The sequence below is a fragment of the Triturus cristatus genome, chromosome 4_1 (assembly GCF_964204655.1).
Source record: "Triturus cristatus chromosome 4_1, aTriCri1.1, whole genome shotgun sequence".
Lineage (NCBI taxonomy): Eukaryota > Metazoa > Chordata > Amphibia > Caudata > Salamandridae > Triturus > Triturus cristatus.
In genome coordinates, this window is record NC_140585.1 from 458832015 (window position 1) to 458852802 (window position 20788).

Genomic DNA, 20788 nt, shown 5'->3' on the forward strand with positions numbered 1-20788 from the left:
TCAGTGAACTGAATTCATGTGGGTAGTTTGAAGGTTGAAATAGAGAAAAGTTGAATTTCAAAAGCATTTAACTTCAACTCGTATTACTCCAGTCTTGCAACCTACCTGTAGTCAGTCTTTCTGTTCATCTTCTCAGTTTTAATAATCAATCCACCTCTGTTGACCTGATTGATCTAATTTTCTGACTTTTCCTAAACTATTTACCCTAATTGTATAAACTTTCTGAATGGAGATTCTTCTTAGAGACAGTCTACAAAGTGTCTGCATTGCATTTCTATTGTAAACACAGGATCTGGTTCTCTGGTTGACGCCGTGCAAGTGGTAAGGTAAAATATAATTGACCGGGTGCTCCACTGTTTATTACTATTTCAACTGTATGTCTACATTTAAGGTGAGTCTCCAAGCTTCATGGTTGGAACTGTTGACCTTCTACTTAGAGGACAATACTCAAAAAGCCCATCACTGTGCATCCAAGGAATGTTTATCAGGTGTAGAGTAAAAGAAATATGTGTAAATGTTGATTGATGGTTGTTGGTGCTCAAGAACTTAAAATGAAGCGGAAACAAAAGGCAATGCTTTGCCCCCATCAAGGGCCAAATAAAAAATAACACTTTACATTTTCAGAAAAGATTGATAATTTCATTAAAAGTAAAGAGTTGTACATAAGAAATTCGGGAAATACATTACTGCACACAAGAGATCCATGTAATTGAATGAAAGTCAGCAAAATACCGTTTTCCGCAGTCCCTTATGAGTTGTGAAATATGAACTGTACAAGCCTTCCTCTGACATCTCTAGCAATCTTGTCAGCAATTTGAACTGTGATTTAATAATAATTTGACTTGTCAATCAAGTTATTGGTCTCTGGACCATCCCTTATTTTTATGGCTAGCCCATCATGGTATGAAAATACAGCGACCAGCTAACTTAGACCTGATTAAAAGGATGCGAGTTTTTACCAGTTTGCCTAAGATAAAAACTGCCTTAATAGTTAGTGCCTGAGTCCTCAGAAACCTGAATATTGCAGAGATACCCAATATTAATTTCCATAACTAAGGTAACCATTACCTCTAAAGACAACCATACCCTATTTGACTTTGTTGGTACTGGTTCGTCATAGGTTACATCTCCCTTGATGTGTTGTGATGTCTTTTTTGAGAAGGCACCTGAAATGTATTCAGAATCTCTCTCTGTCTTGAAACAACCAAATCTAGTATTATGGGCCTTTTAGTTAGATCAGTTGTTTAATCACACACTGGCTCTGTTGCCAGATTTACTATATGATGTGCGCTGGAATGATCTGGATGATGTGACAACTTTGCACTCTCCAATAATAATTATGCAGGTAGAGTAGGCTGGGTATAACAGTAATGGATTTACTGACACAGCTTTTCTGTAAGGGTGAATGAGTGATTGCAACCACTCTGTAGACTGAACCACTTCCATGATTTTCCAGAGATTATTTTGCAACATGACCAAGCACAGAGGATCTACATTGCTGCAATGGACAATCGGGTAAAATAAAAAAGCATTAAGAAATTCAGGGGATGTACATCAGCCTTCTAATAAATAATATAATTCTAGCGTTTGTTATACCCCTATTACTGATTTGGCGTGTAAAATAGATAACACCATAGAGTCTCTGTAGATTCTACCTGCCAGGAGCAGAAAACATTCATCATAATGAATCACAAAGTGCTTACCAATGTAAAATTTGGGATCGCTGACTGATGTCACAGACTGCTAAATGAACAGTCAAGTAGTGTAGCACTAGTAAAATCCCAAACAAAAATGATCATGCACCACAATAATGAGCCGAATGCCGTTAGATCCCAGAACTTGAGTCCTTATAGTTAGAAAGCTAGAATATCCTTTTCAAAAACACTTATGAAACTCAAGTCAATTGAGAAAGATGTTTAAGGACGAATATAATTTGAAAAAATATTCAAATCATCCCTTTCTGAATATATGGCAAAACAAAACATAAAGAGCAATGGACATCCAATGTTGATCAATAATGACTCAAAGTAATGCAGAATAATGCACCTTCATTATAAAAAAATGGAATTGAATGCAACCCTCTTTGACAAATTGAGTGCAAAAAGAAACATCACCAATATATGCAGCTTTACAGAAACTGCCATCAGTGGTAGCTCTAATAAGCCAACTGTGTTATAATGCTGTACACTTTCAAAATCAAGTGATGACTCGGTTCCAAAAGCAATAGTAGATGCAACATTTACTAACGTTCAATAGGAACACAGTCTAGTGCAACGCCAGACAGCCTGAAAGAAGTGGCTAGACAGCTTCTAAAAAAGGGGGTGACGAAGAGGAATCGGGCATACTTCCAAACCGCTTGAAAAGGACATTTCTGAGGGTGCCATCAATTCAGAAGTTTTTTCTGAGGCTATGATTCAGCATTATCTCATAGCCCATTTAGGCCCCCTCTGGATCCTGGACACATACCTGAAGACCACAACACAAGCACAGGAAGTCACATAACCGCATTAATGCAGCCACAGTGCTCCAGATCTGGTGGCTTTGATCCTGGAGAGCCATCAACTACAGCATGGCACAGTTGTCATGTTGATCTCCATTTCGTATGCATGGAGCAGTGATATACATAAATCACACCTCTACAGGAACGCCATCATTTTGAGAATTGCATATACAAATGAAATGTAAAACTAAGGAACAATTATCCCTTTTATCTGCATATGTGGATCAAAACGCATACGACAAGAGCCAGTAAAAGTGTCACAGGAACAACCTACTTCTGTATTACCAAATGCAGTCACACTTTAACTGTATGTATTAGCACTCAGCATCACTGCACAGTCTGTAGATACCAGTTCTTGTGGCCAGTATGACATCGGCAAATAATTTTTGTTGGTAAACAAGTGGTTCTTCCTCCTTCAAGCACTGGTGCTGTGCCTATCAAGATGAGCCACATGTATTTAGCAATTGTGATGGCCATTTGGTTTAGGCGGGTGTCTGTTAGGCCCTGAAGAAATCTTAACTAGTTTTGCATCATTTTGAGAATTATGTGTTACTCTTCTTTTGAGAAATTCCCCAAATTATCCCTGTTCCATAATTTTGCCTCCTTTTGTAGTGATGATATAGCACAGGAGCAATGCCAACAACCAGAAGGTGTGCAGCTGATGTTTGACTTGATTGTGTTTTCACTCTTTATTTTATCACGAAATGCGTCCTTGCGTCAAAATATGATGCAAGGATGCATTTCGGCCTACAAAATAGTGATAAATGATGGATTTGAATTTTTTGTCATTGTGCATAATTTTCCCGACTTTTTGCGTTAGGACACAAAACAAATCAGGCGAATTTCAGGGACCTCTTGTTGACATTTAAGGGCCAAGAACAAAGGAGAGGTATGCAGGTACTCACTGTGAAGCTTCTTGTGCCCAGGGTAAATACACTAAGGGGATGTTGTTCACGTACCTGCCAAAACTTGAAGAACAATCTCACTGTGTGAGGAGGGTGCGGGGCCTCGTGCCAAGACGTACCTATGAGATATTTTTGAACTGCATCCAGGGCCGGACTGGGAACCAAAACCGGCCCTGGCAAAGTGCTCGGCCACCCACCTACCCCCCCCCCCCGCGTTGGTTTGGGGGTGCCGCCGAGCTCTTTGCCCGGGCCGGTTTTCGGCCGATTTTGTTACAGGGACGATTTTGCAAACGGTCCTGTAACAAAATCGGCCCCCAGGGGCCCAAAACCGGCCCCCACCCATGCGGCGCACCGGGGGATTGCCCGGTGCCCGCTACGGCCAGTCCGGCCCTGACTGCATCCTGCCATCAAACCCCCTCCTCTCAAAACAAAGACCTTGCTTTGGTGGGTGCCAATGTCCTGGGCCGTTTTTACACCCCTTAATGGACGTCGGCAGTTCAAAGCCTCAGAAAATGAGCTGGAAAACCACTATTTACAGTGGTTTCCAGCTCATTTTCCCTTCCACCGTGTGATATTGGCTCCTCACTGGGAGACCATGTGATGGGAGCCGATTTCATGTGTCACACCACAGCACTGTGTGAGGTGGCAGGTATGTGTTAACCGATTGAAAGCAATTCTAAGCTGTCAGGGCCTCAGAAAAGGTGTTTTAATTGAAACAATTCAAAATGTATACCTATTTGTGCTCATGTACTGATTATGTTTTGCCATCCCATTTGTAATGTATCTGTCACAGATCAAAGATGACAAGTCCAGTAAAGATAAGACACCTAAGGATGAAGGGAAGCCAAGCTGGGATCGCAAAAAGGGATTTCTTGACACTAAGGCACAAAATGGGGAGAGCTTTCATGACGCAGCTCCACACAAGCTTAAACACACAGAAATTCCCAGGTAACTTGTGCAGTCTGATTTATAAACAGTTTTTTTGAGATTATATTGGGCACAAAACCAGTTGCATGAATAGGGATATCGAATTTGCTACATGTTAAAACTGTTTTATTTTAAGTGTGGGTCTTTCCCTCCGCCTGTGATTCATGATTAGGGCTCACGGTTTTATGGTATTTTTTGTTGTTGACATTTCTGTCTGTATTTATCCATATTTATTTTTTGTCAACTTTATCTGCATTTATCCACATTTATTATGGGTTTTGTGAAAAAATAAAGCTGAAACTGGTATATTTGCACATTTATTTAACCAATAAATATGCACTCATGCTTGAATGTCTGCCAGGTTTCAGTGATATGAATAATCGCAGAAGATAAATCAATGCACTTATATGAAAATATGCACATTTCATCATCAGCCTTGTGCATGTCTACTGCTGTTTAAGCCTCTTCACTAAAATTCCTTTATTTTTTAACTCCCTTACCTATCAATCCACACAGTTATTGTCCTGGCAGCCATGGCAAAGTGTATTTAGAATCACTCAAAAAGCACACAATTTCAGTTTTTATCCACATTTAAAAATGCATACAGACAAGAAAATAAGTGGTTTTCGGTCTGTATTCATCTGTAAAAATCAGTAAAAACGGAAAACGGGGAGCCTTATTCGTGATACAGTACAGCCTTTTGGGTCTTCACCTTCTTTGAAGTGTATTGATTGATATTGTTTTATTAATAGCTCCTGGAAAGATTTTTTCTGTCACTTCACAAGTCTGTAACATGAACATATAATGTGGATTAAGTGGACAATTCAGTGTTGCTATTGTGGATGACCAATTGACAAATAAAAACTATTTCAAGTCACTGCACATTGTTTCCATGATACATAACAAACTTACACCAATTAATTGCTAGACAGATTACAATAGAGTTAATAGCAAACAAGTCAAGTCCATCAAGATATTATGTATGCATCTCTACTATTTGTTACTGGAAAATTGATGTTGTGGAATAGTAAGAAGATTGACTGATCTCTTTCAGAGGGCTGCTTAAACAACTGACATGTGACACCATATGCTCCTACACTTATGCAAGTCTCTAAATGTAACACCGCTGGAAACAGTCTACATCTGGGAGGTTGTGGTATAAGCAGTTTCTTCAGAGAAGTCAGCCAGTAGTGGGGTCGTCCAGATTTGAGCAACTGGTAATTTTAAAAAGGGTGTAGTGTAAGTTCTGATCTACTTTGCAAGTGTGTCCTACAATATAGTGTATCAACCATGCAAGACCATCAATGTGTTCCTCTGACTTTGTGAGAGAAACCGTTGCAGAGAGGGGGTCCCTTCTCTGCAAAGAGATTTTGCAGTTTGCTAAACTGGTGGGACGGCGGGCTGCTTGCCAAGGGCTAAATAAAGTCCGTAGGCAGTTTCATGTATGTTTCAGATGACATCCAACATCTTCTGCCCTGTGGAGACATCATGCCTTACACAGCAACAGCATGTAAACACCTGTGCTATTCAGTGAAACATTCTGTAAATATTGGAAACAGTTCATGGAACGTGCATCCAAATTGAATATATATATATATATATATATATATATATATATATATATATATATATATATATATACATTGAAAAATCAGTCTAATGAATATGTAAAGGGTCTGCTTTCTCCATCTGTTTTTGGAATGCCATTGAGAGAATTACATTTATTTTAAATTGCCTCAAGTGTTTGCATAAAAACAAGCAATGGATTAGGTGAACCTTATGCCCAGATAGCTTAATAGCGGGACAGAGAATTGCTCCATCTCACTGTGCTCATTGTTTCTCTAATAATTAGGATTCTGTTGAAGTCTAGTACCTAATCGCTGAGAGCATGGATTCTGATATGGATGTCTTATCAGGATTCCCCCAACCATAATATAATGAAAGGAAACCATCTGGTTAGAATGACAATGTTGAACTTAGGCCAGTGAGGAGCTCCATCATGGAATGGCATAACCTCTAACCGTGAAATACTTTCTAATTGACGATGAACATTATGAAGATGTTTATGAATAATTATACAGTTTCCAATGCTGGCAGAAAGTATTAAAGCAACGAGTTCAAAAGGATACAATGATGCATTTGGATGTTTGAATCCAAAAGGTAAATATTCATTTATCCTCAGCTATTTTAACTTGACTTAGTGTAATTCTTTGATAGACGGCCAACAAAGATGTTATTGTATTTAAATTTTTGAAGCAAAGCACATAACTAAAGATCAATTAAGAATTTGGACAGACCCTGCAGTTTTGATGTCAGGCTGTTGGTATGCAGATACCCACAAACCACACACTTAACCCCCTTAACACTGACCTTGAAATGCCTCAGAATAATTATGGCTAGGGTTTTTGGAAGGAGGCAAGAATGATGTAGTCATTCTGGCTGGTTTGTGTTCAACATTGCCCCGCGGATATTGGCCTGCGAGCATGCTACTGCAGTGCTCAGCACACCCTGGGACTGGGCTGTGGGATATTTTTGGAAGTGATCTGAAACCCAAGCGCCTCCTTTTATTGGTTCACCTCGCCTTAAAGTGAGAGTGCATAGAACAGGAAAATGCTATCCAAAAACAAAGTTACGTCTGCATTTTTAACATGTAGTATTCTCGTCCTGTTTTAAGAAATTTGTGAAAAATGGTGTTCTAATATAGTAAGTAGCCTGACTGTCTTAAAATGTGTTCACATAATGCAACTAATTATGTTAATAATATGTGCAATTACTTATGTTTGGTGTTTCTGTGAATCGACGGGCGGGGGCGGGTTGTGCAAGCATGAAGGGGACGTTGCAGTGGTATTCCATTTAAAATAGTTTGTGAAGAGAGAGGTAAGTTGAAATATCTCTCAGATGTTGCAGGACAGTATTGGTTTGTGGCCTTGTGCACAAGGAAAGAGCTGACTGGTTTGTAGGTTATCTTGAAGTGTTGAACAATTACTAAACCATGGGTGATAGTTCGGTCAGTGACTTCAACTAAAATTAAACCCATTACATTTCATCTGCAGAATCGAAGGTTCAGTTCTTTAATCGTCTGGTGTCTAATAATACATCGGCTGCATAATACAACATGATGCATGGTGGGTATGAGTGGCAGTGTTGACTGCAAGTGTCTTTGATGCACTGCATCACCAAACGAAAAACCTTTTCTTCTGTGCATGCACAGTGCACACTAATTTTATTATTAAAAGTATTAAATGAGTAAGCATGTGGGCAGCTTCCATTGGACTGGTCAGTTTCCCCCAGTCTGTGCTGCTTGGACCAAATACAATGATCTGAGTCTTTGAGATGGTCTTGCGCTTGTGTTATCACATCCAGACATTAAGCCTTTAATTTTGAGCTGGGAGGACTACCCATTAATGCATCCAGGGCAATGTATGGGCATTGTCCACAGAAGGAATAGAAATCATATTGTACAACGTTTGGCATAAAGAGCATAGGGAAAGGTGTCTGTATAATCTATCTAAAAATTAAGTTACATTTTTCTCAAACCAAGTTGTAAAAGAAGGCCAACAGAGTAAAGAAAAAAAGAAACATTCATGATGAAACATAGCATCTTCTTTCCTCATTTAGAGAAGTGTTCCATAGAAGAATCAGGAAAGGTATAGAACAAACATAACTGTGGGCAAACCTAAATACCAAGATATGTTTGGCATTAGAGAAGACTGTGAACTATTTCAGATCATAAAGTGGTTTCCTCATAATGATGTATGACATGTTGTCCCACCATTCCTGCAAGGTTATTATACCCTGCAGGTAGCTGCACTGTATCTAGTGTACATAGACCATTCAAAAGATCTTTTGAGGATTCATTTCAAAATATCAGAGCAGGGAAGTGAACAAATGCCTGAACACAATAGCAATTTTCTTATAAAATGAGGGATTTTATATGCGTCAGAAGGATGGCATGTCATAATTAGTTTATTAGAATATTGAAATCTTACTAGTTTGTCAGTGAGACTCCATAAAGTAATGGGTGAATGTGTAAATTATTATAAAATGCTGATGTGCAAGCATACTTTTACCATTCCTAAAGAACTAGAAGCCTTGAAAAGATGTTTGTGAGCACCAGGGGCATACTGACTCACTCAAGATCTATGATGGTGCTAATTCTTTTCCTGTCATATTCTTTCCTGCCTGGATAATATATCAGCAGACTTTGCATTGAGATGGCTGCATTGCATTCTTTCATCAATTTATCGGCACAATCATTACCCACTTAGAAGACTTTTTGTGCTGATTGTTGCTCTATTTTTTTGCATCTGGATACCTTATAATATTCGAAGTTCTGTAGCCTTTATGCTGAGCTCATTCCTATCTTTACTTCATTGTGGTTTTGGTGCCTGGCTTATCAACCCTTTTATCAGCCATCATCCGCAATTACTAAGATTGCCAATAAGGTTTTTTGCTCTTTCTGTCTTTTTTCCTCCTAACTGGGAACCTCTTAAGATGACATTTGACACCTTACAGCAGGATGTTAAGTGCAGGGTGGCGCTGTGTATAATTCCCTTAAACAATCAGAGAGATTACAAAACAAACAGCTCCATGGTTATTTCTGTTCCATTGATCCCTCTAAGTTCCTTGCTTGAGTACCCCAACAACCTTGCCTTGAGAATGTGGCCTTAAAACCGCCTTTAGCTTTTAGGTTTGCTGATACCCCAATAGTCCCTTTGCGCATCTCTTGATCCATTGAAGATAAGAGAATATTTTGAGTCTCTAACAGTGCATGATGCTTTCTGCCCTGCAGAGTTTTCTCAAGAGAGAGCAAAGATAGAATAGGTAAATGGCTGTGTCACTGGATCTGCTTTAGCCTGGGTACTCCTTTAGTCACTACCTAAGTTCATTGTCTGGATAGTTATGTTATTTTCTTGCTTGACCTTGGAAGGATATTGGAACCCCCTGATTTGGTGTATTCTGCTGAGGAAGTGCTGTGTGCCATCAAGAAAGGATAAATAAATGTATTGAGTTGGATTACTCATTTTCTTCAATTGGCATTTAAAACTACTTGGGTTGAGAGAACCCAACAGAACAGCATTTTTTTATTGTAGATTAAAAGAGAAGATTATGGGCAAGTTGGTTCGTACCCACTGCCCTACATCTGAATTTATTGACTTAAACTAATTGATTGATTAAACGTCATAGGAAAAATATAAGTAAGGAAAAAGGTCTTGAGAGGGATTTTCTCATTTTCTGGTTTTACCAGGGTCCCAGTATTTAATCATCTAGAAACTCATGTGGATTCTTTGTCCCAAGAGGAACCCATGCAAATACAGGAGGATAAAAGAGAAAATCGATGCACTGCTGAAATGTGTCTATACGTTAGGGCATCTGCCAAAAGAGTGCATTGACCTCCTTGTATTGGATTTTCCATGAGTGATGCTGACTGTCAGTTGTTCCCTTTTGTCAAATAATTTGAAAATTTAGGGGGAATGACTATGAGTGATTCTGCACTGTTGGATAGTAGAGCATGTTGAGTGTTTATTGTCCATGATTAAGCTCTTACAAAACAAATATGCATGAGAAAGATAACAATGCTACAGTTTGTGCAGTCTGTTGATAGTTTGGAATTGGCTCAGGGATTGTGAGTGAGGCTTTGTTACCCTTCTAGGCTCTTTTCAAGACTAAAGATAATTGCTTCTTTTTGATATAATAGATGTTTTTGGTATTCCTTTTGCTAAAGTGGCATACTCTGTACATCAATCCGGCTACCACTATAATATCATTATAGTACTTTTTTGTCATGATCATCGTTATGTTTCAGGAGGTTATTGGTCATCTATTGAAGAGGCAAAAGATGTGCAACTAATGTTTCTTCTGTGCCACCCCAATATAGTACATGTTGTAGAGTTTTGCATAGCCAGCAGTTTGGATGTTCTGACAGATAATTGGCAAACACTATTCAGATAGAATAAAGGCTCTATGCCACTAATAGCATTCTCCACCCATAGCTTTGTTTTACAAAGGAAAATCACTATCCTTGGATGTAGTGATAATCACCATGGGAAATTACCTAGTGAGATCTGTTTGATATAGGTCAGCTTATCATGTTTCGATGGATCATGAGGCTAATGTGTGAATGATTGCCTCACCTTCGAGATTTGAGATCTGATGCTGTTTTGGGAAGGCAAGGCTATCTGCAAAGCAATGAATTCTGGTAAATCTGTTTATGAAGTTTGCAATTCCTGACCTCAAAGATCAATGACACATGTAAGGACCCTACAATGAAATGTTTTAGTAAAAATTAAGCCAAAAGCACAAAACACAAATTATGGTTATCTGTTCACACTGGACTGGAACACAGTCACAAGTTCGACTGGAATGATGTAGCGAGGGATGGATACAGGAACCAGGTTTGGCCTGTTAAGAGTTGTACCTTATGTCCTTGATACAAGACTTCACGTACTCGTTGTCGGTTCTAATCTGCAGTCTTGCAGTGCTGCGAAGTTCTGCGCAAAGTTGCGTTGGTTCTGAGCAAGAGCTGTGAAGGCTTCAATGTGAAGTCCTGCGTTAGGTTGCGTCCGCTGCACAATTTCTGATCAGGAGCTGCAAGGGTTACAATGCGAGGTCCTGTGTCGAGTTGGATTGTGCTGTGCCAGTTCTGATGAGGCTGGCAATCGGGAGGTGTGAGCGGCTGCAATGCAAGGTTCTACGTTGAGTAGTGTTCACTCTGTGGGACATGATGGAACCCACTGTTAGGCAGAGAGGAGTGCACTCTGATGCCAGCGGAGGGTCAAGGACCTAGGGGGGCACCTCTGTGGGATGACTCTCTCCAGGAAGGCCTCTGAAGCTTTTTGTGTCCCTGTAGCTCACACACAAGGTCAGTCAATTGGCACTTAGAGTCACTCTGGGTTGCATGGGATGTAAGCAAGAAGGTCCAAATTTCTCATATTGCAAGGCAGTCCTTCAGCAGCAGGGTAGTCCTTCTTCTGTAAAGTCCACAGTTTGATGATATTTCTGTAGAGCGGCTCTGGAGATTCAAAATGTATACCTGGTGCCAGCCTTTGTATGGGGGCAACTCCCTGTCCTACCCCTACATCTGGTTCTGGAAAGTTCTTTCTCTTCACCTGTCAAGGCTACAAACTGCCTGGGGTCACAAAAGACAGGGCAAGCCTGGTGTCAGGCTCCCTTGTGTTTGCAAGAGGCAAAGCTCTTTGTAGTGTAGCCCCTTCCCAGTTATCCTTCCAGGATTGACCTGTCCACATCTGAGCCCCTTTGTGTTACTGTCTAGAAGCAATACGCACACCCCAGCAGCAGAGCCATTCACATGTGATCTAGTATACTGGCAGAAATGGTTGGTACAAGAAAATTACAGCTTTCTAAAATCGGGCGTAACCAATAAAGAGGATTTTAAATTACAATTCGTTTGAGTGAAAACAGCATAACTCTATTGTTGAACCTGACATCCTTGCCGTGGGTTTCCTCGAACTTTTTGCTTTCAATCCTTCAACCACATTATCATCCTACACAGCACCATCTTGTAGTCCACTGTCTCAGAGTCAGCATCAGGTTGAGTATTAAAAAGGCTGTTGCTTTGTCTCCACCCAATCAAATGTTTATTCTTCTCTTGTGGGCCCCAATGGTCCCAAAACAAATCATAACTAGCATCGACATACACTGTGCCTCATGACATAACATTTTACACACTTCCAAAGAAGGTTTATTTGTTTTTATAATGTTGGACATTATCCTTAAGTGGTGTATAAAGAGGGACTTATTGCAGTGGAGCTGGATATTTGAATAGCCTTTTGACATTAACGTTTAAACCTTCATATTTTCCTTTGAATGAAGGCAAATCTATATTTATCACTTAAGGACAATATAATATATGTGTATGGACCCACAGTTTCCCTTCCAATTCTACTCGGTAACCGCAGCGCACCATTTCCAGAATGATCCAGTTACTCTGCCTATGCCAGCGTTTGCATGGTGGTTGGCGTGAGTGTTAAAAATAGTACATTTGCACAGATTACAAATGCCCGCATTGAACACCGTCCATCAAAATGGCTGCTGTGTTCATGTCGTCCTCCCACATTTTGAGAGGTGAATAATAGTATTTGATGTGTCAAAGATCCGTGTTCAGAAATAGTCAAGCCATAAAACTGTGCGGGGCTTAGATGTCATAGGAGTCTCCCAAAGCTTTAGAAATGTTAACTATTTCAGCGCTTCGATAAAAATAGAAGATTCAAGAGCTTTACAGGTTTTCATGTTCCATTGTTTATGTAGTGTTTGATATCAGAGTTGCCCATTAAATAAATATACGCCATAGACACATAAATAACATGCAATCTTTTGACATGTTCACCCTCCTACCAAAGTGATATGTCTCGTTTGTGAAGTTTAGTGGGGATGTCTAGTAGCCACTTGACATGTTTTGAAGCAAGGCTGATAACTCGTCAGTGCAGGTGATCTGGTTTGCGCAATGTCATTATAATTGATGACCTAGGGAATGGCTCTGTTTTTGTTGATTGTCTGTGAATGTGCGCAGGCGTCAGGGATTGAAGCGAATATTCTGGGCTTTCTCGCTTCTAACAAGTCTTGGGAAAAGCCGATGGAGTTGGCAAGTCCTCCGTTTATTTACTCACGAGGGAAGAATCATGTCTTCAAGTTTTAGAATGACTTTTTCTGTTCTTCTGCCAGAAAAAAATCATGATCCTAATCCCAGAGCAATGGAAGAGGCCGGATAAATCCGGAGAATTTGAAAGAAAGCTCATCGGGCATACATGAGACTCAGCCTCATAGGCTCACAAAGGTAATGGCCGTGCTCACCCTGGCCGATATTTGTGTTATATCAGCGCCAGTACATTTTACCATGACATTTCAAAATCCTTTTACTTGAAAGCTCACCCCAGTTTTTTATAGCCTTCCCTAAAAAAAAAAAGTCAACCCTCCCAATGCTTTATATTTCACTTTGACTGGACCAAACCGCCTCTGCTACATTTAAACGTCATTCATTTTGGAACATCTGGAGTATTACAGATTAAAAATAAAGACTGTCCAACAAGTCAAGGTTAGATAATTTCACCACTATTTAGATGGTGCCTCTGCTCTTCGGTAGTGTCAAGTAACCCCTGGCAAGAACCTCTGGAATTATGTGGTACGGAAGACTTAAGTTAAGTGGCATGATTGAGTGAATTCTGAGGAATTAATTAGTTAAATTATGATCAGTGCGTAATGACAAATTATACCTTTGTGATTATTTAACACAAAGCTACCGAGGCAAAATGGTTTCCATGGTAATTTAAATACTATGGGCCATATGTAGGTAGCCTAACATTTACCACTTCATAAATACCGAATTTTACCGATTCGGTATTTATGAAGTGGTAAATGATATGTAGTTAATCCATCGGTAATATGTACCGATTCGGAATGGGTCGGTAATTTAGAATCGGTATTTACCGATTCGGTAATGATGCATACCTTCCCATTGATTCCTATGGGCCAGGAGGCCCATAGGAATCAATGGGAAGCCAGTTACCATTACCGAATCGGTAAATACCGATTCGGTAATGGGGGGAGCACAATCAAGGGTGGCAGGGTGTCACAGTGACACCCTGTTGCACCCCTGATTCCTGCATGTGTGCACATGTGGCACACATACATGCCCTAAGGGCATGTATGTCTGCCACATGGCACTGTTAGTCCAGCAAAATATTGCTTTTTGCAATGTATTCGGTATTTAGCACCAACATATATTTGGTGCTAAATACCGAATTATTTTCCCTACACATCACTCAATTGAGTGTCACCTACATATCATTTTAGGATTCGGTATTTACCGAATCGATAAAATTACCGATTCGGTAATTTTACCGATTCGGTAAATTACCGAATCCTGAAATGTGCCCCCTACATAGCAAAAGCCTAAATACCGGTCGGTAACGGGATATTTACAGAATATCGGCCGATACCGACCGGTATTAAACTTCCTACATATGGCCCTATGCATCTTAAGCAGTTTGTATGTGCAATGTTATTCACCAATGGTTAATGAATTGCCTTATAAGGGAACACAGAAATACCACTTTTATTTATTAGGTCCCTAGAAGTCCTCTTTGCCTTTCACATTAAATCAGTTAGTGTGAAACATTGACAATGTTGCACTGACCACATCACAAACCTACACGTACGTACTGCTTTTACTACATACAGTGGCATAGCAATTGGACAGTGGGCCCTAATGATATCAAGGAAAATAAGCCCTCTCGCACCCCTGTTAAGTAATTAAAGACGATTTTTTAAAATTATTATACTGCTGTTAAATATTGATGATCGACTCTGGTCTTTATTGTGTGTTTCTGCCGCTAGACCGTTTCCGATCTTTTATTGTGTGCTTATGTTTAATTCTCACTGGTTTTATACCTCCGCATACCTGCACCATAAAATCTATTCTCTCTCACCTGCTATTCGAGCGGGATCCCCTTTGCCTTCACGCTGTGCCAGCACCATCTTGTGACAGTCTTGGAGGCTGTAGTCAGGCGCCATATTGGTAGGGGCGCCAGGACCACAAGGGGATCGGCTATAAAACAGGCCAAATGCAAGCGCGCAGCGGGGGCGCCAGAGGCAAGCCCGTCTGCGCCCGTCCGCGTCCCGGACGAGTACAGGACGGCCGACGGCTCCCATAATGGCACTAAGGTACGCCGTTCGTATTCTAGAATACAGCTACTAGAGATAGGTAGCAGGATGAATAATGCTGTAATCACCCAGACTAAGTTTGCTAAAAAGGCCTCATGCCTCGGAGTGAGTGCAGGCAAAAGGTGCACGAAGGTGCTGAATAATCTCAACTGCGGGCTGCTAAACAGTAGATCTTTAGTCAAGCACCACAATGAAATCGCACTACTGATTGAAGATCTGAAGCTTGACGTGCTATTCCTCACGGAAACTTGGATAAGGGCAGATTCAGTAGTTTTTAAATTTTACATAAACCCAGAAAGGGGGGCAAAGGAGGAGGGGTGGGATTAATCCATAGGGAGGAACTTCGGCCCATCCTGCTACAGGTGGACGAGCTGGAGGGAATTGAAGTAATGGGCTTCTCGCTTCATGGCGACAGAGGCAATCTACTAACAGGTCTGCTCTGCTATCGCCCCCCAGGGAGCAATACCCCACTGCAGCCCATTCTGAACATTATTACTAACTTGTCACTAACACACTCCAAAATGGTTATTCTGGGTGATTTTAACTGGTGGGAGAATGTCAGCATGAAGAACCAGCTGAGGGACTTGACGTATACTTGTAATAGTCTTGGCCTGCATCAATTAGTCACCTCCCCCACTCATCGGGGAGGTCACATACTTTATCTTCTCTTTGCAAATGAGTCTGAGGCTGAACTTTTAAACATCCTGCCTCAAATCTGGACAGACCATTACTTTATTCATTTTAATCTACTGTTAGCTGATACCCCAGCCCAATTTAAAACCGCAGTATCGTACCGGGAAGGCAGAAACTGGACTAAACTGGCAAAAATGGGCGTTCTTCTAACTCCTCCCACAGTTAGCCTTTTTCAGGCCTCCAGTACGGTGGAGGCGAATTATAACGCCTACCACGAATTCGTCACTACCGATCTAGACCATCTAATTCCGCTAAAAAAGATAAGAATTAGGAATAAACTGTCTGCTCCTTGGTACGATGAAGACCTGAGAATGCTAAGACAACACTGCAGACGGGCCGAAAGAAAATGGAGGAAGGGATACCTGGACATGGACAAGCTGACGTTAAAATCAGCACAGAGCAGGTATAAGCAGCTCATTATGGAGCGTAAAGCCAATTTTTATGCTGACTCCATAGTGCAAGCTCCAAATGGGGCTAAGGAACTGTTCAAAATTGTTAGATCCATCTCGGCCCCGCGCTGCCTAGAGAACAAAGTAGTACCATCACAAAGCCTGTGTGATGAGATCGCTACCCATTTTAAGGACAAGGTGGCAAAGATAACTGATCTCTTTAAGGGCAATGATGCAGCTGGTCAGGGCTCAGATAAGGAGATGGGCAATGAGAGACCGGGCCGTCACTGCCCCCTGACCACTTTCCCCTCTTTTACGGAAGTGTCATTTGCTACAACGGCTCACAGTATCTCCTCTGGTTCACCTCTTGACCCCCTGCCCCAGAGGGCATGGAAGCTCTATGGTCACCTGACCTTCCCCTGGCTGTCCCAGATTTGCAACCAGTCTCTGGAAGCGGGTCTGGTTCTAGAGAGTTGGAAACAGGCAGTAGTCTCCCCCCTTATCAAAAAACCAACTTTGGATCCAACTGTTCCAGCTAGCTTCCAGCCTATCTCTCTCCTTCCTTTTCCTATAAAAATCTTAGAAAAGGTCTTGAGTAGGTCCCTTTCGGACTACTTAGAGGAAAACCATCTGCTGGATAAGGACCAGTTTGGCTTCCGCCCCAGTCACGGAACGGAGTCAGCTCTGGTCACCATGCTGGACATTATGCGAATGCGGGCTGACAACGGGAGCACCGCTGTTTTGGTGCTCCTGGATCTGTCAGCCGCATTCGATACAGTGAGTCATACAATCTTGCTGAAGCGTCTGGAGGAGTTTGGGGTGAGGGGCCAGGCACTACAGTGGCTCCGCTCCTATTTAGCGGGAAGACATCAAATGGTGACTCTGGGACCTTTCTCTTCAGATAAAACCCCCGTAGATTTTGGAGTACCACAGGGTTCCAGCATCAGCCCCATCCTATTTAATATATATCTGCAGCCGCTATTCCCAATCATTAAGGCGTTCGGGGTGGAGCTAATCAATTATGCAGATGATACGCAACTGCCCTTCTCACTGGAAGGGAAACAGGCAGTTCCCCTGGAGCAATTCCAAAGCGGCATGAGGCTGACTATCGACTGGCTACAGAGAAATTGCCTGCAGTTTAATGGAGATAAAAACAAGCTATTGTGCTATGCGCCGATAAGGCAGATTCAACACCTACCAGTGGTCCTCAGGCTTGTTCCGGATGAGGCTCCACTGGTCCCAGTCAGCACAGTACGGAATCTCGGTGTCTTATTTGACAGCAATCTCCAGTTGGACTCGCAGGCTAATAAGACAGCCAGCATATGCTTTGGGTTACTACGGCTTTTACGCCGTATTCTTCCACTGCTGCCCGAAGACTCTCATAGCACGGTCGTTAGGAGTACGGTGCTAAGCAGAATGGATTATTGCAACTCCCTGTATCAAGGAGCCCCCCAATACATTCTGCAGGGGCTACAGAGAGTTCAGTCAGCTGCAGCGAATGTGGCGCTAAATCGCAAGTACGACTCTTCCTCTATTCAGGCGCTACGTGAACTTCATTGGCTGCCAGTTAGAGAAAGGGTTCTTTTTAAGTCCCTCTGCTTAGTTCATAAAGCAATTCATGGGAGGGGACCGGTCCCTCTCCAGGAAAGATTTATACGTTATTCTCCCGCAAGGCGTCTGCGATCTTCTAATGCCAGTTTGTTGGCACAGCCCAGGTTTAAACGCTCAAGGTTGGGTGGGAGGGCTTTCAGTGTGGCGGGAGCTCGGATGTGGAACGAGCTCCCACAGGGGCTTAGACAGACGAAGTCGCTAATGGAATTCAAAAAGAGGCTTAAGACCTGGCTCTTTCCAGCAGCCTGATGTCCCCTGACCTTCCCCCTCAGCATAATTGATCCTGTTCTGTCAGAGCGCCTGGATACCCGTAGGGTCGCAGCTGCGCTTTATAAATATTAATACAATACAATACAACCATAATTAGAGTGCAGTGGGCTCCACACACCCCTACATCCTGGTGCCACTGCACCTCCTGCAATTATGATAGTCACGCAGTAGTGGCCCGTGGTGGGAGTGCTGCCGGGCGCTGACGTGGGGCGGGGGTTAGTAAACTACGGATTACGGCCGATTAGAGTTAAGTAAACCTATAAATACATGAAACTAATTTCGTAGCGCGTGCTGCATCGCCAAATGCAATGCAGCACGGGCAACGAAATTCGTTTTATTTATTTATATGTTTACTTACCTCTAATCAGCCGTAATCCGTAGTTTACTACCCACGCCAAACGTCAGCGCCCGGCAGCAGTCCCACCACGGGCTGCTACTGTAGTCACGCCTCCGTCTACATGCGGCACCTCTTTCAGTTTGTCATGTGTGCTTTACAGTTGATTCAGGTTTGTTCAATATGAGCGCAGTTGGGTTTCTGGAAGCACACCTTTCCAACACAAAACCATTCTTTATTAGAACATTGGAATGTTGGGAGCTCCATTGAAGACAATGGAGTGCTCCGGGCTTCTAATGGCTGGTAAAAGCCCGGAGCACCAACATTCCAATGTTTGTCGTTCATAGCTGTTGCTGTGAAGAAAGGCCTCATGGAGTCTGAGGGGATTTAAACTCCCTCTGGCTCATTGAGCACTTTGTTTTGTTAGAACATTCTGCTCTCTAGTGGCAGAATGTTCGAATAGCCTTATAGCCCGCCGTACCTGGGCTATACCAGCCATAAAAACCTGCTTCTTTGTTATAGATCCTCGCCTTCAGCTCGGGCCTTTTAACACTGGAGCGGGCCTTTAATGGCCGGTGTAGCCGGCTACAGTGGGCTATAAGGCAATATAAAAGTGCTTACATTACATGTTTATTGTGTAAGAAGCACTTCATCATTCAATACATCAGCCATTCGATATTAGTTTAATGTTTGGGGATCTTCAAATTGCCCTTTTGGAGTAAACTGTAACTTGAGAATATTTTAGTATAGATGAAAGAAAGAATGCACAATTAACTTTTCCCCAACGTTATTTAAATAAGTATAACGTGAACACATACAATGCTCTAACCATGGGTACAGATCACAACTGGGAAACATCCTTCAGTTGTCAATATCTAGAATACATCTTAAGTTCCAGTGTCACAATAAGTAGAGTGATGAAAATGCCCAAATTAACAGGTATCACATGACCATTTAAGCAACCCTTCCAAACATTAATTACAATCCGATGTTGTTGCTGGCAACCACCAGTTTCTAGAGCCACCTATCAGCATAGAGACTGAGGGAAGCCACACAGAGAAAAAGATGTCTCTTGGGAGCATAAAATAGGCAAACCAGGGCAGAGGAGAAATCTGAGACAAGAAAAACAAAACAAAAAATGCCCTAGAACCTAGTACCTGAGACTTGAAGCTTTCAGGGTTTCTGACCATGAACTAAAGCACAGACCACAAGCAAATGTCCCCAAATACCAGCTAGGTAACAGATGATTGGGAGCATAGACTTCTCAGTGTAGATCAAGCCATCAAAACAGCAGAGCTGTGGTAATGGTAAAGAGAGTTTAAATGAATGCATACCCAAACTATTACTATGTAGAGCGCCAGGAATAGGGAGTCACAACTGTATTTGAGCTGGGAAAGGTTTAACACCATGGTATCTTGGTGCTGAATAACAGATATTTATTGTTACCCAGTCAGTGCTACTCATTTTATCGGCCTCAGATGGATGAAAGGCTGACTGGATCCGCCAGGATTTGAACCTGTGACCATGAGGTCGAACACAGGCTCCCTGCAGTGGACGCAATAGTCCACTGAGCCACCATGCACTTCATCACATAATTCTATTCCACTGATGAGAATAATGATATAAACCGTAAATATAGAAATCAAGCCGGTGTAGTTAAAGGTAACGGCAAATTAGAAAGGTTATTAAAAAAAACAATTCAGAAATGCTGTATTGTGACAAAGCCCTAAAGTTTTAAGCCCAGCATGAATGTTGATTAACAGTCAAGACAATGACACTTACATTGAAAGGAGAAAGAAGAAATAGATGGATGTTATTGAGCCATTTCACAAGTAATCAGTTCCTGTAGAGAGCATGACCAGAATCACTTCTTTCTGGCAGTTTTATTATAGCCTTATAGCCTGCCGTAGCGGGCTATACCGGCTATTAAAGGCCCACTCTCGCGTTAAAGGCCCGAGACGAAGGCGAGGGACTTTAACAAGCGATTGGGCCTTTAATAGCCAGTATAGCCCTGCAATGAAGGGCTATAAGGCTATTAGAACATTCTGCCACTAGAGGGCAGAATGTTGTAACAAATAAAACAAAGGCCTCTCGAAGCTCGAGGGGATTTAAATCCCCTCGAGCTCCGAGAGGCCTTTGTAAAACATTGTAATGTTGCTCTGCGGGCCTTTACCGGCCCATAGAAGCCTGGAGCACTCCATTGTCTACAATGGAGCTCCCAACATTCCAATGTTCTAAACCTGATTAGAACATTGGAATGTGGAGCACTCCATTGAATACAATGGAGTGCTCCGAGCCTCTACGCACCGGTAAAAGCCCGCAAAGCAACCATCCAATGTTGTTTTACAAAGGCCTGTCAGAGCCCGAGGGGATTTAAACCCCCTCGTGCTCCGCGAGGCCTTTGTTTTATTTGTTAGAACATTCTGCCCTCTAGTGGCAGAATGTTCTAAGAGTCTTATAGCCCTCCGTAGCTGGGCTA

General features: G+C 41.9%; 1 protein-coding gene across 11 annotated transcripts in view; it reads left to right on the top strand.

Moving 5' to 3' along the window:
* Positions 1-20788, top strand: part of CALD1 (caldesmon 1) — a 567652-nt gene that overhangs the window by 401605 nt on the left and 145259 nt on the right. For all 11 annotated transcript variants that reach the window (XM_085652624.1, XM_085652626.1, XM_085652628.1 and 8 more), the window contains one exon: positions 4199-4353. In XM_085652624.1, coding sequence (XP_085508750.1) covers positions 4199-4353 — 155 coding nt within the window. The remainder of the gene's footprint in view (positions 1-4198; positions 4354-20788) is intronic.